This window comes from Sus scrofa, chromosome 12, assembly GCF_000003025.6.
Source record: "Sus scrofa isolate TJ Tabasco breed Duroc chromosome 12, Sscrofa11.1, whole genome shotgun sequence".
Lineage (NCBI taxonomy): Eukaryota > Metazoa > Chordata > Mammalia > Artiodactyla > Suidae > Sus > Sus scrofa.
In genome coordinates, this window is record NC_010454.4 from 39,374,697 (window position 1) to 39,397,923 (window position 23,227).

The following is a 23,227-nucleotide window of genomic DNA, read 5'->3' on the forward strand; positions in this document are numbered from 1 at the left end:
ATTTTCCTACTGCTGTAAATGGATCCTTTCCCTTAGTTGGGTTTCCAGTTCCTAAAGGCAAGAGGCTATTCTTACCTTTACAACGTTTACGGAGCTTTGGTACCACAAAAAGAACCACAATTTAATTGCCACTCTGTTGGGCATCGTCCTCCAGATCAGGGGCCCTCAGCTCCTCTACTATGTCCTGAGAGCTCTCCGTTTGGGGCGTGCTAGCTTTCCATTCCTTGTGTCCTGCTCAGAGGGTCTCAGTAGGAGGTGACCTTCAGGAGGTGTTAATGCATGAGCGGCCTTATCCAAGTTTCGGTATGTGGGGTAGACCCCGGGCATTATCCAAGTTTTGGTGTGTGGGGTAGACCCGGGGAAGCTTGGTTAGAGTCCTGGAATGAGGGGGGAATGGGGTTTGGAGCCAACCACAGGGAAGAGGGAAGCGTGCTCTGTGAGGAGAGAATAGGCAGCGTGGGAGGCAGTGGCCAGGAAGCAGAGAAGTCAATACGGACAGACACTGATAGCTGGAATTCCAGCTGTGGAGTGGGTGGTCGCTAGATTGCAACACGCAGTCAAGGCACAGGTGTTTGTCGGGTGGGGTGATCCGGTAATAGGGGAGGTGTCTCTGTTCCTGGAGGTGATAATTAAGGGAAGCGAAGGCTGTGATTGGAGAGGAAGGCAAAGGCATGCTATCCAGAATGTAAGTGGAGGGGCTGGACTTAAGTAGGAGTAGGTTGTGTCTTTTCCACTATTACGGGGGAGGAAGCAGAGTCAATGGGTACAAATACAGGGGGACAGAAGAGGAGGGAATTTGTGTTGACTTGCACCCATTTTCTCAATGAAGGATGTGGTGAGATAGGTGGTGAGACTTGAACGGTGGAGGCTGGAGTGAAAGGTGCATGAGATGGCGCTTTGAAGAAAGCGAACTAGGAAATGGCCATCTTGGTTATGGGGAGAGTGAATTTTCACAGGGAAATGAGGTTAAATTCCCAGGCAGTGTTGAGTGCCTGGGCTGCTTAGTGTTCCCAGGAGAAAGGAAGCAAGAAGGGTCATGAGTGGGAATGGTGATGAAAGAGAGAGAGAACCGGAGTTAAATACTTGTGGAGGTGGAGCTACTAAGGTAAGTGAACCAGAAACCTTACCCAGAAATAACCACCCAGGTTGGATAATGCCAGAGAAGTCGTTTTATTCAGAAGAAGGATCCTTTGCAAGCACTATTCCTTAAACAATTGCCAGAATTCAACCCTTAAGCCAAGTTATTCTAGAACCTCACCCCATGATCCTGGGGTTCCTGGCAAAGGTGGAGTTCCTGGAAAAGCCCAGCTCTTCAAATAAAGGTGACATGTGGGAACAATTATGGAAGGAGGCCAAGGTTCATCAGTCATCCAAACGGCTAGGGAAGGTTTTCTCCTAGAATACAAAGGTCATGATGTCACTTCCCCCAAATTCCTGCTCCTTGCTACCAACCAGCTTTCTCCACGTGCCACCCAGATTTCAGGGAGCAGAGGGGTGGCTGGGGTCCCTTCTGGGCTGGCCGAGGCCAGTGGGGACTCATCCTCCCCACCAGCAGCTATCTTCTACTCACGTCTGGAACAGCAGTCTGGCAAGAGTGTCCACAACCATTGCTGCAGCACTTCTGTCCGCTGGGACAGGAGTCATCCCCGAAGCAAAATTCAGCACAAAGTCCAATCGTTCCTTTTGGCAACACTGGACATTTTCCGGGTCTCTGTTCAACTGAAACACAAAACAGTCTTTCCAGAAACCCAGGCTGGCTCTGTACAAGGGAGTAGGGCTTGGTGCTAAGAAAGAGAGTGATGGAGTTCCCATGGTGGGGCAGCGGAAAGGAATCCAACTAGGAACCATGAGGTGCGGGTTCGATCCTTGGCCTCGCTCAGTGGGTTAAGGATCTGGCGTTGCCATGAGCTGTGGTGTAGGCTGGGGGCTATAGCTCCTACTCAACCCCTAGCCTGGGAACTTGTGCAGGTGTGGCCATAAAAAGCAAATACATAAAAAAATAAATAAACAAATAAAGTCCCCACCTTGACACTAAAAAAAAAAGAAAAAGAAAAAAAGAAAAGAAAAAGAAAGAGAGTGCTGAAGTGTCTCAGTCCCTGATGGCCCCTTAGCTTCTGCCCTACTTGATGCCCCAAATCTTCACCCCCTCAACCTTGGAAGCCATAGTACCGTGTCGTCCATGGGAAAATGCACCGATGACCGGCAGGTGCAGCATCTTGGGAGAAGAGGACAGAGCACTGCTACTAACCTCCTTCTTTTTGTCACCTAGACCATTAAATCCCAGGTGCCAGGCAGAGCCAGCTTCCCACCAATTCTATGCACCTTCAGGTGCCAGTGAACACTGAGTCCCACAGCCTGCCACCCTTCCTTCCTGAGAGAGAACCTGAACCCAGTAGCTAGGGCTATTCAAACTGGGTCCCATGAACCAGTAGGATGAGCATCCTGCAGGAGCCTGGAGAAACTCCGATTCTTAGACCTCTCCAAGAAACAGGAATTCTGGGGCTCGGGTCCAGCAATTAGGACTATAGAAAGCCTCTCAGGTGATCCCTATGCAAGCTGGTGTTGCAGAACCCCTACTGCGTCTCCTCCCAAAACCAGCCTACACTGTCGAGTTGGGGGGACGGGAAATGCAAGTTGGATAGTACCCTTATGCATCAAATGGTATAGATCTGATGAATGTTGAGGAGTGGGGATTTCAAGCGGTAGCTCAAGAGAGGGATAGGATGGCAGTTTACGTATGACGATTTTTCTAGGGTGAGAGCATAGACTGGACCAGGATTCAACAAGCAAGCAAACTTCAGAAGGAAGAGAGGGACAGGGAGAGCTTTCAGGAAGCTGTTGCAATGGCCCAAGCATGGACTAATCGGGGCTGGAAATGTGTGGCAATGGAGGTTGGAGAAGAAGGCACGTGTGCAAGAAACAATTGCAAAGAAGGAGTGGTATTTGGCAACCGGTTCATTAATTGTAGGGGGAGGAACACAGAAGAGAGAGGAGTAAGAGTGGAATCCAGTGATATCTTGGGAGGAGACGAAGAGACAGAGAAGAGAGCCCAAGAGGGAAGAAAGTTGGAGGGTTGATGGGGGGGCCAATAGTGTCAAGTGCTGCAGAGGTTAAAGACTCTGGCTACTGCAGAGAGTCAAGAGATTTGTCCAGAAGGTCCAGGCGAGGGATGGGGGCAGCAATGGAGACTATCGTCAGTCTGCAAGGGCTGGAGGAGTGACTTATGGGGAAGAAAGGGCAGAGAGTTAAGATTGCTCCTTTGAGGATGGTGGTGGTGAATGGAAAAGAGGAAATTGGAAAGATGAATGTTTTGTATAGTCAAGAAAGTGTTTTTTTCTAGGTGGTCCAATGTATTGGTAGCAAGAAACAAAGGAAGTGATGGAGAGAGATTCTGAAGAGAGAGAGTGCGGGGCTGATGAGGGGGCAAAAGTCACCTCTTTTGGAGAGTTCAGATGGCGGGGTGACCTGGGGACAGAGAGGGGAAAAGTAAAAGCAGCAGAGTCTGCTGTTAAGATGGGTGCCAGCAATGGCTCCTTACCTGGAATATCTTGCCCTCTCTCCCTTCTTCCCCTCCTAACCCTGCAGTCCCTGGTCGCTGCAGTTCTGCTTTCTGAATCTCTCACTGGACGAAGGATGGACTGCCTTCTGCAGAGACTCACCTGGAAATTTCACTGGTCTCACTGCAGCCTGCAGCTCCTGTACCTCTGAGCTGAGCATGAGCAGGGCCACAAGGAGGAGGAAGCCTCCCAACTTCATGCTGCTGCTGGAGTCTTTGGCAAGAATGCAGCAGGGCTGAGAACAGCTGAAATTTATTCTCTTTGGCCGGCCCCGTGAGCTGGGTTGAGAGGCCAGGGGTGGGGCTAGGGGCTGTGGGAGCCTAAGCCCTGCCCAGAAGCTGGTATTTCCGGAGAACACACACACCACGTGAATGTACCTTGGGTAACACCACATTGTTCCCTAAGCAAGTCTCTGACCCAAGGGAACACCCTTCTCTGACTGACAAATAAGAAAGCAGTGAGTGGCTGAGAAAGGGGGTGGATCGGGGTGGGGGTACTCTCATTCACCTCATTCGTTTTTCAACCCAAGTATCAGGTGTCTCCCCTGGGCCAGGCCACTGCTAGGCATGGGGAATATGTTCTTATAGTGAGGACAGCGTAGACACTGGGTGCTAGCTAGTGAAGGTGCAGCCTGCTCTCTCATTCACCCCTCCCTGCTCTGGGCCCTGGTATCTCTGGTACTGCGGGCAGGGAAGGGCAGTGGGACAGCCAGCAGGGGTGCTCCTAGGCCACCTGCTCGTGGGATGGAGGCCCCTCTGGTCTCCGTCTTTCTTGGTCTGATTCTCTTGACGGCTGGGTATCTAGGCAGGTGCGGTGCTCTTTGCCGACATGATTTTGTGTGATTTTCTTGGGATGGAGTTCCATCTCATGTTGTCCACCTTCATTTCTGAGAACCCAAACTCTTGACATACACGTTCCACTCTTCCAGAATGTCTCTCATGGTGACGCAGTGGGGTGGGAGTGCGGTGGGGCTGCAGTCAACCACCAGCTAGGGAGTGAGATTTCATTTCCTCTCTTCTTGTAGACACTGATCTGGAGAGGTGACCCTCTGAAGGTGATTCCCCTTGGTTTCTTGGAGGGCTATGTACTCTCCTCTCCCCAGTGGCAGGGGGCATGGGGGAGGCCTGTATCCCTGTGACCATCAATACAGTCTCCATAGGGGAGTTTGTGTGGTGGCACAGCAGAAACAAATCCAACTAGGAACCATGAGGTTGTGGGTTCGATCCCTGGACTCGCTCAGTGGGTAAAGGATCCGGCGATGCCGTGAGCTGTGGTGTAGGTCTCAGATGCGGCTCGGATCTGGTGTTGCTGTGGCCCTGGCATAGGGCAGCGGCAACAGCTCGGTGGGAACCTCCATCTGCTGCAGGTATGGTCCTCAAAAGACAAAAGACAAAAAAACAAAAAAACAAAAAGAAAAAAAAGAAAAAGAAAATACTGTCTCCATAGGATGTCTACCTTAACGGGAGGTGAGGGTGACTGGGCTAGTTGGTGATGGCAGGACCACTTTGCCTGCCCTTAATGAAGACCTGGCCTGCAGATGGTTGACTTCTCTTTAGAAAGTGGAGGACTGGATGTTTCACCAGGGGCCCTGGTTCCTAATTCTGGGGCGGACCCGTTAGCGCTCCACTTGTCACGGTTCCCCAGATCCACCAGTTAGAGGTGCTTTGGGCAAACACCTGACCTCATAAATTGCTAGTACCCCTAGGTGGGTTGAGGGGTACATTTATGGGCTACTCCTCAAGCAGTTTTGCAGATCAGTCCTTGATTCAGGCCTGCCTGTCCCACAGCTGAGATAGACTGGTGTCTAATTTCTCCAAGAGGGTCAGAGCCAGAAGGACATTTTTAGAGATGCTAAACCCTGGACAGACTATCACTGCATATGTAAGTCTAGATCTTAAAAAACAAATCTTTCAAGAGTGCACAAAACTCCAAGGACTGTGGAAATTCCATTCCCTTCTTTTTCGATGTCCTCTCTTTTGTGGTTTTATTTTGGGGCTGTCTCGCTGGTACCTTAAGCACATGCCCAGTGTGTCCTTTTGGTCACTCAGAGCTGAGTGGGGCCTTCAGAGCCTTGGTGATGGGTCCCCAGTCTGCTCCCCTCCCTCCTCCTGCAGTCTCTAACCACCCAGGCATGTGGCCCTGCTCTGGCTGCTGCCTCTCACCAAGTGCTTCATGTGTCTGCAAAGCAGTTCAGGCAGTTCCTTGAACTTGGAATTCCATTTTCTCTTCTTTCTCTGCCGTATCCCACAAGGGTCAGCACAAATGTCACCTCTGAAACGTTCTGTAGCTCCTACCCTTGGGAGCGTTCACTTTTTTTGCATACTTATTTGGCCATAGTACTCAGCACACTATATCATAATTAATCATCACTATTTTTAAATATTTTCTGTGACTATCCTGATGGCTAGAATGGGGGAGGGGAGGCTTGCTTTCCTTTTCTTTTCTTTTTGTTCTTCCATGCTGAACAGTGGCTATTTATCCTGCTCAATAATTATTACATGAGCCCAGGATGGAGAGGAGGATACGTGGATCAGAGTTTTGACTGAAGGGTGGGGGTGGTGAAGATGGGTACGGTGAACACCTGAGGATGAGGCTGAGTCTACACAGGACCCAGAGCAGAGGCAGCTTTTAGTTGCTGGGGTGGAAGCTCCATAAAGACACCAACAGCAGAAAGGACACAGCTTTGGAGCTGGAGAACCCTCCGTTTGAATCCCTCCATGGGGCCACTTCCTGGGTATGTGACAGGGACTATAAAATGGCATTCCACTTTTGGAACAATACTTACTGAACTCCTGCCACGTGCCACGCCCTGTGTCAAATGTGGGGGGTGTGGTGTGAACACGGCTGGCTTGCTCTTCAAGGGCAGGGGGCGAACGAGTCAATGCTGGGCGGCACCCGGGTGATGTGAGACCATGCTCTGCTCATACACACGTGAAGTGGAAACCAGCCACCGTCTGGCTTCCTGAGGCCCGTCCGGGAGAACCCCACTGGCACTGAAACGTGGTGGGGCTCCCAACTTGCCCAGGACAGTAGCAGTGACCTTGGAAGGGTCCCTAGGGGTTGACGCATCACTCTCTTCCCTGGGTTTACCTTCGGGTGCAGCTCTTTGTTGTGGCAGTTGGACATTAAAGCCTTACTGGTCTATAAAGCTTAAAGAAAAAATTTGATCAAGTATAATTAAGAAAAACTGAAAAAGAAGAATTTGTCTTGTGACACAAAAAATTGGACCTCAGCAAGACCTGTACGTGAAGAGAATCCCGCCCCAGATAGGAGTGAAGGGCACAAGAAGTCACAGCTGCCACTTATTGAGCTCTTGCTTTACAGGCTCGGCTCTTTACAGACCTCTCCTCGTTTCATCCTAACGAGGCGGTGAGGTGGCTTGGTGGTTAGGATTCCCATTGCTGACAGGGGGAATCTGGTTTGAAAAGGCAAAGGTGTCATCTCTGCCTCGCTCTCACGGCTACATCTTTTTTCTTTCTCTGCCGATCCTCTCCCTCCGTTTCTCACACCCTGTGCTTGGGAGACTGTGACCTCCCCTGAGCCCTCGAGGTCGAAATGAGTCCTAGAGACAAAAGGACTAGATGTGCTCAATCCCACATCGAAAATGCCAGAGGAGAGAAGTGGCTAGCCCTCCCGTGAGTCAGATGTCCTCCCCGCCCCGAGACGGATAACGCCAAGTTGCTGAGGGCTCTGGGTGTGGGAAGGTGCGTGCGAGCCATTGTCATGAGGAAGACACACCACATAGCTTCCAATACAGACAGGATTACTGCCGTTTTACAGACGAGAAAACTAAGTGCCAGAGCGGTCTAGTAATCGACCCCAAATAATAGCTAAATGCAGACCCAAGATCAACCTCCAAAGACAGGGCTCTTAAGTAGAATGCACTACTGTCAGGTTAGGTCCAAATTCTTAGGAAATATCTTGACTCCTGTGGGGCACAGAAAGATGAGCTCCTGAGGACACAGAACTCCCACTTCATCTCGCATGGTACTCATTGTCAAGAGCTTATTAGCAGAGCGCAGGTGCTTGGAGCTAAGGCACTGGCTAGGAAGGATTCTGAGCCCTCAGCCAGGTCGAAGGGAGGGCTCACCCACCTAAAACTGTCATTTTGGTTTTAGGAGAGTTGAGGAACAGCAGGTGGCTCTTAATTCTGGCTGTTTGCTAGGGCATTTCGAGGTTGTGAAAAGAAGACCGGTGCCTGTACAGCACAGCAGAGAAGGGCGAGGACTCTGCAGGGGGACAGGTTGGCTTACCCCTGGCTCCCCTCCTTGCTAGCTTGTGTGTGACCTTGGGAAAATTCATTTCCCTCTCTGAGCGTCCCTTCTTCATCAGCTAAGTGGGCATACTTCCTACCTCAAAGGGTTGTTGGGCAGACAAGTGTATATGGACAGCTTTACACACATACCTATCCTGGCAGAGTCCTCAACACACTGAACTTGCCCCTCACCAAGTGCTTCATGCCTCTGCAAAGCAGTGTGGGGAACCTGGATCAAGACACGGATAATTGAATGTTGATAGGCGGCGGACCTTTCTGGATGACAGAAACCTGGAGCTAACATTGAGCCATGCTGGATTTGCAAACAAGCTCTCTGAGCCAAAAGACACAGCTTGTTCCACCTAAAAATCAAGAGTGCCAAAGAATGGAGGTCACTCAAGGTGACAGAGGGAAAGGAGGTGGGAAGAAAGGGACCTGGGATTTACTGGGCACTTCAATGTGCCAGGTTTTACAAACTCATGCACACACTAATACACACATGTATGTATTTTAAATATATACACTTAAAGCACGTGCACACACTCACTCACACACACACATGATCTCCACTCGTGTTTTAACTTCAAAAACACTCCCAGGGGTTCTCTCCCCCTCACACAGGAGGAGATAACAACTTCCCCAGGATTCCACAGCTTCTTCATGACCCAGGTCTTCCTGGCTCTAAATCTCAAGCTCTGTCCTCCACCCAACACGGTTTATGCCCTTTCCTTCGCAGTCCCACCCACTGGATTCTAGACCTAGGTATTAAGACCCCAGGGCTCGAGGCTGGTCTCGCCGTGTTAAGGACCATCCCCTGGTCTTTTCCCCCCACTGCCACGGAACCCTCTGGGATTCCTCCCTGGGTCACACACCTCACCTGCCAACGACTAGAAATTCTCTTGGGGAGATAAGGCTCCTGCTCTGTTCAGATGGAAGGAGAACTCCATTGCTGAGTCTAAATGGCTTTTTTCCTCCTTCCACCCTGCACAGAATCCTCCAGCCTCTCCTTTTTACACCTTCTGGGAAAAGCGGATCCAGCTTTTACATGAAACTTTTCATTGCAGCTTTCCTAAAGCTGTTTGGGAGAACATTTCTTTCACAAGCATGGCTCTCTTTGGCCATTAAGGGCGATGCGCATCAGACTTACCGGGGAAATGACTTTCCCAAACTTGTTTCTTCTTCCTGAGAACACAGTCGATTAATCACAGCGCCCAGCTTTCCTTGCAGTTTTCCATGGCCGTGGGGCAGGTGAACAGAAGAGATGTGCCCCTCTTCTGGGGCGAGGTTCCGACCGCCCCTCCCAGACCCATGCCCTCCATTCTCCTTCTTCGGGTTAGTCTGAAGCACACAGGCAAGTGGTCCTGGCAGCCAAGTGTTGACGTCAGGGAACACCAGCGAATGGGAGGAGCCCGGTCCCCAAACCACCACTTGGAGGAAAGCTGCCTGCTGTGCAGGAATATCCATGCTGGCAGTTCCTCTTGTGGCTCAGTGGAAATGACCCTGACTCGTATCCATGAGGACGTGAGTTCCATCCCTGCCCTTGCTCAGTGGGCTAAGGATCTGGTGTTGCAGTGTAGGTTGCAGAAGGGGCTGGATCTGGCGTTGCTGTGACTCTGGCTGTTGCCTGGCAGCCGCAGCTCCGATTGGACCCATAGCCTGGGAACGTCCGTATGCTGCAGGTGTGGCCGAAAAGAACAAAAAATGCATCAGTTTTGGATTTTACACCAGAGAGCGTAAACCTGAACTGAGTGAAGCCAGTAGCATTTGGGGGGTTATTGGTTACAGCTGCTAATTCATACAATGTGAACTCTAATTACTCATGTCGCTTTTGACAAACCCGCCTGATCTCTTGCCCCTATATACAGCCCCCACTGACACACACACACTTCACTCCTACAGAGAATGGCAACTTTGTGGGGGGACGGTTGGGGGTGGTTCCAGTTTCCTAAGTCAGTATTAATGTTTCCTGAATTATTGTGGCCATGCTCTTGTCCTGAAATAAATACTTTGGGTTTTTTTATTTTTTTGGTTTGTTTTTATTTTGCCTTTTTGTCTTTCTTAGGGCTGCACCTGTGGCATATGGAGGTGTCCAGGTGAGGGGTCTAATGGGACCTGTAGCTTCCAGCCAACACCACAACCGCAACAACACCAGATGCGAGCCAAGTCTGGGACCTACACCACAGCTCATGGCAACGCCAGATCCTTAACCCACTGAGCAAGCCCATGGATGGAACCCACAACCTCATGGTTCCTAGTCGGATGTGTTAACCACTGAGCCACGGCAGGAACTCCAGGAAATACATTCTTATTGCACTTAAGGCGTGTCAGCCTATGCTGTAATTCAGATGTAATTTCACTCTTTCCTGACATGACACGCTGGCGAGGCTCCAGGGCTTTGGCGTGACCCCACTGTGCATTTTTCTGGCATCGGAGGGGGAATATCCGTGAGTCCTGGGACTCAGCATGAGACTGAGAAAGTGAAGTGCAGTGAAGAGGAGAAAAGGGGTAAGGCGGACAGGCATTTTGGAGTTGGACTAGCCGGAAACAAGTACAGATCTCTGGGCCACATGTAACTCTTTATTGCATGGATCCAAATGCACTGGCCAGAAAGCAGCTGCTTCCCCAGGCAGCGTCGTGTAGCCGTTAGACTCTGGGGGACAGCAGTCCACTCAAGGTGAGATGGTGCTATTCTCACAACCCAACCTTAGAGGGTTCCTCTTTATCTCTGCAAGTTTCGGGACCACCCAGCACCCACAGCCTCTCTTTTAGGGGCTGTTAAATCAGCTCGGCACAGAGACTCTGTAGTTGATCCAGGTGTTCCTTTTCATTTTGTTTTGCTTTTTAGGGAAGTTCCCAGGCTAGGGGTTGAATCAGAGCCCCAGCTGCCAGCCTACACTACAGCCACAGCAACACGGGATCCAAGAGACCTCTGCAGCCTACACCACTGTTCACAGCAAGGTTGGGTCCTTAATCCACTGAGCGAGGGCGAGGATCAAACCCTCATGGATCCTAGTCGGGTTTGTTCACTGCTGAGCCACAAAGGGAACTCCCTGATCCAGGTCTTTCAAGCTCCTGGTTGCCCAAATGTTAAGCCAGATCTGTAACAGCTCACTAACCAAGTATTAGGAAACCCTTCAGGGTCAATTGCTTCCCACTGTGGGAGAGGAGTGAGTACAGAGCTTACAAAGTGATATAGCTGGAGTTAAATGTCTAGGTATATATCCTGTGTTTTTATTTTTGGAGGTAGTATAAGAAAAAGAGGACGTTTTGGAGTCACCAAGCTCTATTTAAATGCAGGTTCAACCACAACCGGGCCGTGTGACCTTGACAATGAATTTCTTTAGGTTTCCTCATCAGGCATTGGAGGCTCTGGAGTTCCCTGGTGGTGTAGCAGGTTGAGGATCCAGTGTTGTCACTGCCATGCCTCAGGTGGCTGCTGTGGCACGGGTTCAGTCCCTGGCCTAGGAACTTCCCCATGCCACACATGCAGCCAAAAGAGGAAAAAAATAAAATCAAAAAGCTGCAAGCTCAGCCTCCTCAACTCGTGCGGCTGATGTACGGATAAGGAAGTAATGTGGGGAAAATAGCTCACATGTAGAAATATATCAACATATTTTCCTACTGCTGTAAATGGATCCTTTCCCTTAGTTGGGTTTCCAGTTCCTAAAGGCAAGAGGCTATTCTTACCTTTACAACGTTTACGGAGCTTTGGTACCACGAAAAGAACCACAATTTAATTGCCACCCTGTTGGGCATCGTCCTCCAGATCAGGGGCCCTCAGCTCCTCTACTATGTCCTGAGAGCTCTCCGTTTGGGGCGTGCTAGCTTTCCATTCCTTGTGTCCTGCTCAGAGGGTCTCAGTAGGAGGTGACCTTCAGGAGGTGTTAATGCATGGGTGGCCTTATCCAAGTTTCGGTATGTGGGGTAGACCCCGGGCATTATCCAAGTTTTGGTGTGTGGGGTAGACCCGGGGAAGCTTGGTTAGAGTCCTGGAATGAGGGGGGAATGGGGTTTGGAGCCAACCACAGGGAAGAGGGAAGCGTGCTCTGTGAGGAGAGAATAGGCAGCGTGGGAGGCAGTGGCCAGGAAGCAGAGAAGTCAATACAGACAGACACTGATAGCTGGAATTCCAGCTGTGGAGTGGGTGGTCGCTAGATTGCAACATGCAGTCAAGGCACAGGTGTATGTCGGGTGGGGTGATCCAGTAACAGGGGAGGTGTCTCTGTTCCTGGAGGTGATAATTAAGGGAAGCGAAGGCTGTGATTGGAGAGGAAGGCAAAGGCATGCTATCCAGAATGTAAGTGGAGGGGCTGGACTTAAGTAGGAGTAGGTTGTGTCTTTTCCACTATTACGGGGGAGGAAGCAGAGTCAATGGGTACAAATACAGGGGGACAGAAGAGGAGGGAATTTGTGTTGACTTGCACCCATTTTCTCAATGAAGGATGTGGTGAGATAGGTGGTGAGACTTGAACGGTGGAGGCTGGAGTGAAAGGTGCATGAGATGGCGCTTTGAAGAAAGCGAACTAGGAAATGGCCATCTTGGTTATGGGGAGAGTGAATTTTCACAGGGAAATGAGGTTAAATTCCCAGGCAGTGTTGAGTGCCTGGGCTGCTTAGTGTTCCCAGGAGAAAGGAAGCAAGAAGGGTCATGAGTGGGAATGGTGATGAAAGAGAGAGAGAACCGGAGTTAAATACTTGTGGAGGTGGAGCTACTAAGGTAAGTGAACCAGAAACCTTACCCAGAAATAACGACCCAGGTTGGATAATGCCAGAGAAGTCGTTTTATTCAGAAGAAGGATCCTTTGCAAGCACTATTCCTTAAACAATTGCCAGAATTCAACCCTTAAGCCAAGTTATTCTAGAACCTCACCCCATGATCCTGGGGTTCCTGGCAAAGGTGGAGTTCCTGGAAAAGCCCAGCTCTTCAAATAAAGGTGACATGTGGGAACAATTATGGAAGGAGGCCAAGGTTCATCAGTCATCCAAACGGCTAGGGAAGGTTTTCTCCTAGAATACAAAGGTCATGATGTCACTTCCCCCAAATTCCTGCTCCTTGCTACCAACCAGCTTTCTCCATGTGCCACCCAGATTTCAGGGAGCAGAGGGGTGGCTGGGGTCCCTTCTGGGCTGGCCGAGGCCAGTGGGGACTCATCCTCCCCACCAGCAGCTATCTTCTACTCACGTCTGGAACAGCAGTCTGGCAAGAGTGTCCACAACCATTGCTGCAGCACTTCTGTCCGCTGGGACAGGAGTCATCCCCAGAGCAAAATTCAGCACAAAGTCCAATCGTTCCTTTTGGCAACACTGGACATTTTCCGGGTCTCTGTTCAACTGAAACACAAAACAGTCTTTCCAGAAACCCAGGCTGGCTCTGTACAAGGGAGTAGGGCTTGGTGCTAAGAAAGAGAGGGCTGATGCGTCTCACTCCCCGATGGACCCTTAGCTTCTTCCCTACTTGATGCCCCTAATCCTTCCCCACTCAGCCTTGGAAGCAATAGTACCGTGTCGTCCATGGGAAAATGCACCGATGACCGGCAGGTGCAGCATCTTGGGAGAAGAGGACAGAGCACTGCTACTAACCTCCTTCTTTTTGTCACCTAGACCATTAAATCCCAGGTGCCAGGCAGAGCCAGATTCCCACCAATTCTATGCACCTTCAGGTGCCAGTGAACACTGATTCCCACAGCCTGCCACCCTTCCTTCCTGAGAGAGAACCTGAACCCAGTACCTAGGGCTATTCAAACTGGGTCCCATGAACCAGTAGGATTAGCATCCCCTGGGAGCCTGGGAGAAATTCAGATTCTCGGACCTCACCCCACAGCTACTGAAAGAGGAACTCAGGGGCTGGGGTCCAGCAATTAACATTTTCAAAAGCCCCTCAGGTTAAGCAAGCTGATGTTGCAGAACCCCTGCTGCATCTCCTCCCCAAAAGAGCCTATGCTGTCGAGCTAGTGGCATGGGAAATGCAAGATGGATATTACTCTTGTGAATCAAATGGAATAGATCTGATGAATGTTGAGGAGTGGGGATTTCAAGCGGTAGCTCAAGAGAGGGATAGGATGGCAGTTTACGTATGACGATTTTTCTAGGGTGAGAGCATAGACTGGACCAGGATTCAACAAGCAAGCAAACTTCAGAAGGAAGAGAGGGACAGGGAGAGCTTTCAGGAAGCTGTTGCAATGGCCCAAGCATGGACTAATCGGGGCTGGAAATGTGTGGCAATGGAGGTTGGAGAAGAAGGCACGTGTGCAAGAAACAATTGCAAAGAAGGAGTGGTATTTGGCAACCGGTTCATTAATTGTAGGGGGAGGAACAAAGAAGAGAGAGGAGTAAGAGTGGAATCCAGTGATATCTTGGGAGGAGACGAAGAGACGGAGAAGAGAGCCCAAGAGGGAAGAAAGTTGGAGGGTTGATGGGGGGGCCAATAGTGTCAAGTGCTGCAGAGGTTAAAGACTCTGGCTACTGCAGAGAGTCAAGGATTTGTCCAGAAGGTCCAGGCGAGGGATGGGGGCAGCAATGGAGACTATCGTCAGTCTGCAAGGGCTGGAGGAGTGACTTATGGGGAAGAAAGGGCAGAGAGTTAAGATTGTTCCTTTGAGGATGGTGGTGGTGAATGGAAAAGAGGAAATTGGAAAGATGATGTTTCATATAGTCAAGAAAGTGTTTTTTTCCAGTCAATCCAATGTATTGTAGCAAGAGACAAAGAAACTGATGGAGAGAGAGAGAAGCTGAGGAGATGGAGGGTGGCTGATAAGGCCTTTCCGTCAAGAAAGAAATGGAATTGAAGGTTCTGTGGGGAAATAGCACTGGCCAGCCACTGCTGGCAAGAATCAGCCTGGGCAGGCTTACATATTGGTGGTCTGAATGAATGGACCTGTGTGGCTCACACCAGCATGGGCATTCATTTGGGTTTGAGATACTAGCGAACTTATCCATAAATGGGTTCTTTTCAGCCTGAGTTGAAGAATCATTTGGTACCTTAATGTTATTTCATTTTTAAGAGCATCACCAGCTTTTTTACGTTTACAAATACTTCAAAAGCAAGATATTATTCATCTGTCTTCATGGTCTTCTAGACCTGGAACAAGGGGCATCTTTTCTCATTCTCACAGAGGCCAGTAGTGGCCCCATGGCAACTGCCACCTCTTTTTGCTCTGTGCAGCTGGCCCTGATGGCTGTTGTCTCACAGAGCTAAGCATTCAGTCAGTCAGGGGCTTGGAAGGCAAGGCTTGCACCTCTTACCTTGGTCTTGGGCTGGTGAGCAGATGTGGCCACATCCAGTGGAGACACACCGCATCCGTGGACCACATTCCCAGTGTCTTCGGCACTGATCCACACAGATACCTACCACTAGAAAAATTTCAATTGAAAACTCTTAAACTTGGCAGGACCACGGGGGTGGGGGTGGAGGCTCTCAGAGGACTTGTTTGTTTTAAACTTTTATTCAACTCATAGACAGGATATCTGCATGTTGTGCACTATTATTAAAGTTGTACATTTTTATTTTTAAACATAAAAAATACTCAACTATATCAGTAAGTCTCTCTTTCCCCTAACCCATTGGGTCCATTTCCCAGGAGGCATCTACTATTTCTTCCAGCTCCTTCTGGAATTTTCTTTCCCTTCCTTCCTTCCTTCCTTCCTTCCTTCCTTCCTTCCTTCCTTTTCTTCCTGCCTTCCTTCCCTCCCTCTTGTCTTTTTGTCTTTTTAGGGCTGCACCTATGGCATATGGAAGTTCCCAGGCTAGGAGTTGAATTGCAGCTGCAGCTGCCAGCCTACGCCACACCAGATCTGAGCCGTGTCTGTGACCTACACCGCAGCTTGTGCCCATGTCAGATCCTCAAGCCACTGATCAGAGGTCAGAGATCGAACCCGAATCCTCATGTATACTAGTTGGGTTAGTTACTGCTGAGCCACAATGGCAACTCCTCCTGGAATTTTCACTGTGCTCATACAAATATAAACAGAAGCACATCGAGAACACACATATATGCATACATCATGCAAGTAGATGTTTATTAAATTACAAATATGTAGAGTGAGGTTATGCTTTTATTTTTATTTTTATTTTGGTATCGAAAGGCATCTTCAGGAGTTCCGGTCGTGGCGCAGTGGTTAACAAATCTGACTAGGAACCATGAGGTTTCGGGTTCGATCCCTGCCCTTGCTCAGTGGGTTAAGGATCCGGCGTTGCCGTGAGCTGTGGTGTAGGTTGCAGACGCGGCTCAGATCCCGAGTTGCTGTAGCTCTGGTGTAGGCCGGCAGCTACAGCTCCAATTTGACCCCTAGCCTGGGAACCTCCAAATGCCGCGGGAGTGGCCCAAGAAATGGCAAAAAAAGAGAAAGGCGTCTTCATTAGATAATTTAGCAATCTATTATCAAAGCTTTCCAAAGTGATTTGGACATTCCACTTTTAGGAATTTATCCTAAAGAAATATGATTTAGTCTGCAGCCATACCACCCTGAACATGCCTGATCTCGTCTGGTCTTGGAAGCTTAGCAGACTCAGGCCAGGTTAGTACTTGGATAAAAGAAGTCGGATTTAACTCAAGGGCCTTTATCTTGCATTTGTTATTTTAAAGAGTAACTCAAAATGATAGAGTATCTAATTCTGTAATAGTAGAAGGAGGAATGAAAAATAAGGCATATCCACATAGTAGAAAACAATGACGCTTTTAAAAACATGTGTCAGAATTGTATTTATTGATTGGGGTGGTCTATGATACCATATTTGTAAAAATCATATATCCTAGATTTTTGTTGGTTTGTTTATGTCTATCTCTGTTCCTCAAAGATCTTCAAGGACATAGACCTCTCCTTAATATCTCCCAGCACTCAGCATAGTGCCAAGATTTACCAAAAAAAAAAAAAAAAAAAAAAAAAATCTGCATGTTTATGTGTGTGTGAATTATGGAAGCTTTTGAGTTAACATAGTTATCTGGGTAATGAGATCATGGATAATTTGTCTTTTTAATTAGTACTATTTCTGAGTTTTCTCTACTACGCATTAGTTCTATCACCAAATAAAAGAAGTTTCTGCGCTCAAAAAGTCAGGACACACAGCTCTGTGACATGCTTTTCTCTCTGGAAGGACAAGCGTGAAAGCAGAGACCCTGGGAATTAACCCTCTAAGGAAGGGGAGTCCAGGCAGAGGTAAGCACACAGTCCCCTCCTGGGTTGTGTGGGGTTGGAGACCTAGGCAGGGCTCTTACCTGGCTCCTGGGCTGGAGAGCAGACCCGTCCACATCCCTTCCTGATACATTCTTCTCCGGCCCCACAGTCCCAGTTTCCTCGGCAGCGGTCCACACAGAGTCCTATCATCAGAAAAGACTCAGTAAGCACAAAGGAGCCTTAGGTGTGGGTATCTGGAGACTGCCACACTCATGGTGGAGACTGGGCAATGGACCCACCTGTACATGACATACGTCACACAGTGAAATGGAGAATGACACAGGACATATAAAAATAAGTGCAGGAGTTCCTATCATGGTTCAGTGGAAACGAATCTGACTGGTATCCATGAGGGTGCAGGTTCAATCCCTGGCCTTGATCAGTGGGTTAAGGATCTGGCATTGCCATGAACTGGGGTGTAGGTAACAGACGTGGCTCAGACCCCACATTGCTGTGGCTGTGGTGTAGGCCAGTGGCTATAGCACCAATTCAACCCCTAGCCTGGGAGCCTCCATATGCCACATGTGCAGCCCTAAAAAGACAAGAAAAAAAAAAAGTATATATTAGCCTATTCATAGAGGAAATTGAAACAGTGTTTACCCAACCGTTAATAGTGATTATTCCAAGGGGACAGAACTGTACACAGATTAGCCCTTTTTGATTAGTGTTAACATTTTAACATTGGCAAGAAATGTATAATGTTAATAAACCCAAAAAAAGCCTATATTAAGAAAATAAAGAAAACTCAGAGAAATAAGTTCATTGTTTTGGCCAACGCTGTCGATCTGCAGGAAAACAGAAGGAGAAGGATTTTCATCCTTAAAGAGCCATTCCTATGTGTGACAGCTGCACACACACACAAAGAGATGAGATGTGTTTCACTCCCATTTAGGAAACGAGGAAACAGGAGCTCAGGGAACATAACTGACTTGCCCACAGTCTGGGCTTGTGCATGGTGGGCCTGGGGCTGGACCCTAGGAGGACCTGGCCCCAAAGTCCATATTGACTAGAGACTGTCTCTGAGATTTCCTGACAGGCATGTATGCCCTCACGGATTCTTGCACTGGTTCTGCTGGGGTCTTAAATACCTGAGGATCTGAAGTGTCTTTTGGGAGGGACGATGACTTTTGAGGGGAGGGGTGAATAGTCAGCCTTCAGCGTAGAAACCTATAAACCCTAGAGGACCCACGGTCACCCCGACCTCCGTGGCATCTTTTGCAGTGCAGTGTAAACCTTTCCCTGCTTAACACCAGTGCACCTGCAAATAGGGCTTTCCTCTCCTACGTATGTAGGGGGGGGCATTCTACCCTATTCTACCCAGTTAGAGCCTCTCTCACCTGGGAGATGGTGCTGGTTCTCAGCCTCCCAATCCCTGGGGCCTCCTGAGATCTCTGTGGGTCTCACCATCCCAGGGGCATGGGCAGCAGTCAACACCAGGGGTTTCCAGTGGCTCAAGTCCAACTCTAATGCCTCCTCTTCCCTTCCTTGGGATTGGAGGACCAAGGTATAGAATGGCAGAAGGTAACTGCTCACAGGCTAACTGAGAAAAAGCCACCTTGTGTCACTGAAGCCCTGAAACTGAGTGACAGAAAAAACTATTCAAGTTACCAGGTCCAGGACAGGTCCTTCTCTCATCCTGGCCACAGCAGAAGCACAGCCTTGTCTTGGCAGTGAGGCCGAGGGTGTGCTTATGAGGTGACCGTTGTTACCGACATCCTTTTAGTTCAAAAGAATATCTGCTCTTCAGGTGACTTGACTGAATTCGCTATTTGTGCTTTTGGAGTCACCTATCAGAATCCAGACCTTAATTATCACCAACTTGCATGTTAGAAAATTATATTGGAGAGGAAAGAAAATCACTCTGGGGGAGCAAAGGTTTGCAATGGGGCACTGGTTAAAGGCAAAGTGGGGGGACAGCTGGGGATGGAGCTTCTTAAAAGGCCTCTCAAATTTTCTCCTGATCCAGGTGTGCAAAAAAATGGAGCAGAAAGGTTGCTTGGGAGACTTGGGGGTGGGGGTAGGACACCCTGAAAGAGCAAGCCAAATTGAAGAGAATGTGCACCACAGCCTTCTTAGGGGACAGGGAGTGGGGCCACCCTGCTACGTGCCCCAGGAGTAGAGCACAAGAGAAGAAGTATGTCAAATCCTGTCAAAGAAGTATGGCAGCCTGCAGGGAAACCAACACCCTTGATCCGCGGTGAGCTGGCACCCCCGTGGCTTTGGGAAACTAGGCTAACCTGGGCACCAGCAAACTCCCAGTGAGCCTGGCTGGGAGACCTCAGATTGGGGTCCTGATCAGAAGCCCCCCAGGCCTGATGACGGGGAGAGTTGAGGCTCCAGGTTTCCTGCTTCTGACTCCTGGCTAGAGCACAGTCTAACCCTGCCTGCATCTGGCCTGTTGGGACTGTTCCATGAAGCAGCTCATCCCACTATCATTTCCAGAGCTTTGCCCTTAAGGGAAGAGCAGAACAAAGACTCCTGGCTATAGTTCTCCCAGCTAAGCCAGCGCACAAACCCGGGCTTCCTTTCTTCTCCAGGATAGAGTCCTTGTTTGAAATATGGATTTCCTTTCACAAATAAAGTAATTTGAGAGCAGAGGTTGATCCATATCCAACAAACTATATGCCAGAACTGAAAGTCTTCTTTGGTCCTTTCCAATTTTGGCTTCATTTCCTTCTGGGTGACCTGAATTAAATCCACCTGGTTTAAGGAGAAAAGAGAGTGGAGGAAGAGTGGATGCTAAGCTTCTTTTGGCTTCTCCCAGCTCCCCTGAATTCAGCCACAGGGCACTTCTACTTCACCAGATATTTATACTGTGAAAATATATTAAGGAAACCTAACTCAACATTGGGACAGCCATGTATTAGAGGGCTGTCACGCAGGTACCATGGATGGCAGCTTGCATCCTCTGGCAGGAACAAGGAAGATTTCCTGCTGGCTGGCTACAGAGCCCACCCTCGCCTGCAGCCAATGGGAAGTCCCTACCATCTCTGACTCTCATTTTCCTCCAATGAACTTCTGTCCAAAACGACCCCTCCCAACTTCCTCCTGTCCCCTATAAAAGAACACTCTTTTGCTTTCCAGACTTGCCCAGGCAAACTCTGAGTTTGCTTGTCTCAGAGTTGTAATTCCTCTGCTATTCAGGAATAAACTTAGAGTTCCTGTCCTGACTCAGCGGAAACAAATCTGACTAGCATCCATGAGAACACAAGCTCAATCCCTGGCCTCACTCAGTGGGTTAAAGATACGGCGTTGCCTTGAGCTGTGGTTTAGGTTGCAGGTGCGGCTTAGATCCTGTGTTGCTGTGGCTGTGGTGTAGGCCAGCAGCTACAGCTCTGATTCGACCCCTAGCCTGGGAACCTCCATATGCTGCAGGTGCAACCCTAAAAAGACAAAAAAAAAAGGCACAAAAAGAAATAAACTTGATGTTGCTGGCTGCATCACTGCTGTTTTCTGATGTTGCTGGCTGAATCACTGTTAACCTTTTTAAAGAAAAAGGTTAACAGTGCTTTATGCATACACTTTCATTAATCCCCATACAATGCAGTCATAGAGATATAACTTTCTGGGTTTCCTTGATGGGGAAACTGAGGGTTAAAAATATTACCTAGTGTCCCCAGAGCAACACTTTGAAATAAATTCCTAATCCCATGAGATGTTACCTTCTACAGAAATGTTCCCTGTTACTCTATTCTCTTCCCTATTATTAATTTTTTAAATTATGCGCTAGGGTCAGATACATGATCTACATTAGTTGATTCAGCCCTCACCATACCCTCTGGGATAGGTAGTCCCCATGTTACAGCAGAAGAACTCTAGGTTAAGTAACTTGCCTGAAACCCTGCCTTGGTGAGCTGCAGAGGTGGGATTTGAAAGCTCTGGAGCCCTGCCCTGCACCTCCCACGCTGCCAAGCACAGACCCAGGATCAATCCCGACTTAGTCATTCTCGGCTTTTGCAGCCACTTAAACCCAAGAAACCTCAGTTTATTCATTCAGGCATCATAAAGAGGTACATAAAATCTGGTGAGAAGAGCTGGCATGGATGCCCTGCTCAGAATAGCCAAAGTAAATAAAATAAGAAAACAAAACAAAATTCCACTGAAATGTCCACTAGAAGGTGATTTACTGAGATGATGAAGTATATTCTATATGGTGGGGGTACAGTAAACTTAATTTGTTAAATAAGTTTTTTAAGTTTAGTAATTAAAGATGGGAAATAAAGTGAAATGAAATACATTTAGCATTGACAGTAAGAGAGGCTCCCAACAACAAAGGGGATGACCTTTTTGGGGGGTTAAAAATATAATATTAGTAAATATTGTTAATATTTAGATGAGTACAAATAATAAATAGTATGCTGTGGAAATGTTCTTTTCTAGGCAGTTAAAATCTTATGATTGTAGAGAAGCATCCCATGTGGATATAATGATCATATTATAATCACAATACATATACATGTACATATACATATATATATAGGCTCATCAGTGGTTTCAGATTTTTTATAGAATGAGCATTACTTGTAAAAAAGAAAAAGGAAATTATTATTATTATTATTATTTTTAGGGCTGCACCTGTGGCATGTGGAGGTTCCCAGGCTAAGGGTAGAATCAGAACTGTAGCTCTGACCTATACCACAGCTCACACCAATACCAAATCCTTAACCCACTGAGCAGGGCCAGGGATCAAACCTGTGTCCCTATGGATGCTCATCAGATTTGTTTCCACTGAGCCACGATGGGAACTCTTGGAAATTATTAAAGATCTTTTGAAGGGGTCTTTATTGATGAGATGCTGGGCACACAGCCCTCTGACCTGATTCCCTCTGTAGGGCAAGAGTGGAGGAGATGCCCCGGGGACCCTGAGGGGTTTCCATCCCATTTCTGGTCAGCAGCACAGTTGTGGAAAGGCCAGGCAGGAGTGACCCTGGTACACCTGGTTGGGGAATCAGGCAAGGCTCCAGGTTTTACGTGCTTCAGGGATAGGGGAGCAGAATTGGCTACAGCCCTTCCTGATGCACTGTCTCCTAGCCCCACAATCTAAGTCTCTCCTGCACTGGATCTCACAGAGGTCTGCCAGAGAAGATCCATCAAACATTAGGTCAATGGGGATCTACTGGAGAGCACAGAGAAATCTACTCAATATTCTGTGATAACCTATGTGGGAAGAGAATCTGGAAAAGAGTGGATATGTGTATTTGTATAATTGAATCACTTCTGTTGTAACCGCAGACGTTAACACAACAACATAGTAAATCAAATATACTTCAATAGAATTTTTAAAAATTTAAAAAAGAGCCAAACACACACACACACACACACCAAAAAACAAAGAGAGAAAAACAAAAAAAGGTCTCAGGGAGTTCCCGTCATGGCTCAGCAGTTTATGAACCCGACTAGGATCCATGAGGATGCAGGTTTGATTCCTGGCCTCACTCAATGGGTTAAGGATCCAGTGTTGCCATGAGCTGTGCTGTAGGCCGCAGATTCGGTTCAGATCCTGCATTGCTGTGGCTGTGGTGTAGGCCGGCAGCTGCAGCTCCGATTCCACCCTAGCCTGGGAACTTTCGTATGCCGCAGGTGCAGCTCTAAAGAGCTTAAAAAAAAAAAAAAAAAGTCTCAGGAGCAGATGCCAGGAAGAGGCTACAGCAAAGAATGAACGGAGCAATTCCTAAGAGGTAGTGTCTGCATTTTTACACTTTAACAAATTACAGAATTTATAAAGTATCTACCACTACAAAAAAAATCACAGACTTTGTAGCACTTTACAGTATCAAGAATGCTTTTACAATGTATATGACATAATGAGATGATTTTATCCTGAGATGTTGATCCAATGCATCTTTTGTTCCTGACTCTTCCTAGTTTCTGGCTGCCCAATGCCCACCCCCCGCCAGCCCCCACAACTCAGTGAGGCAATTGCAGCCTGTGGTTCCTGGGGAAGGCACACCTGCCTGGAATAAAGGGGCCAGGGCTCCACAGTGACTTTCAAATTAGACAACAGGCTTTTCTGAGAATGAAAATGTTTTTTAAATTTCAGAAGTGCCTCTTCACATATATAAGGCTTAGAACTCAGAGCACAGAGAAGACACAGGACATGATGTGAGTTATCATCCCTTGGAAGAGGGGAAAGTCCTTCTGGCGAATAAGGAAGCGGGGTGGGGAAGGGGTATCAGAGGAAGGAGGGAGAAGGCAGGGAGGGAGAGAAAGGAGAGGAAAGGGGAGAGATATGAAAAAATTAAGG

At 48.3% G+C, this 23,227-nt stretch overlaps 1 protein-coding gene across 20 annotated transcripts in view; it reads right to left on the reverse strand.

Annotated features, from left to right (window-relative positions):
* Positions 1 to 23,227, reverse strand: part of LOC110256043 (signal peptide, CUB and EGF-like domain-containing protein 3) — a 69,241-nt gene that overhangs the window by 10,283 nt on the left and 35,731 nt on the right. For 17 of the 20 annotated variants that reach the window (XM_021067393.1, XM_021067385.1, XM_021067379.1 and 14 more), the window contains 4 exons: positions 17,025 to 17,126; positions 15,055 to 15,162; positions 12,995 to 13,143; positions 12,576 to 12,819 (listed from right to left, as the gene is read on the reverse strand). In XM_021067393.1, coding sequence (XP_020923052.1) covers positions 12,787 to 12,819; positions 12,995 to 13,143; positions 15,055 to 15,162; positions 17,025 to 17,126 — 392 coding nt within the window. In that variant the 3' untranslated portion in view covers positions 12,576 to 12,786. Of the gene's footprint in view, positions 1 to 1,151; positions 1,396 to 1,570; positions 1,720 to 12,575; positions 12,820 to 12,994; positions 13,144 to 15,054; positions 15,163 to 17,024; positions 17,127 to 23,227 lie in introns of those variants that run through there. The other 3 variants (XM_021067392.1, XM_021067377.1, XM_021067378.1) reach the window with 2 other exon arrangements.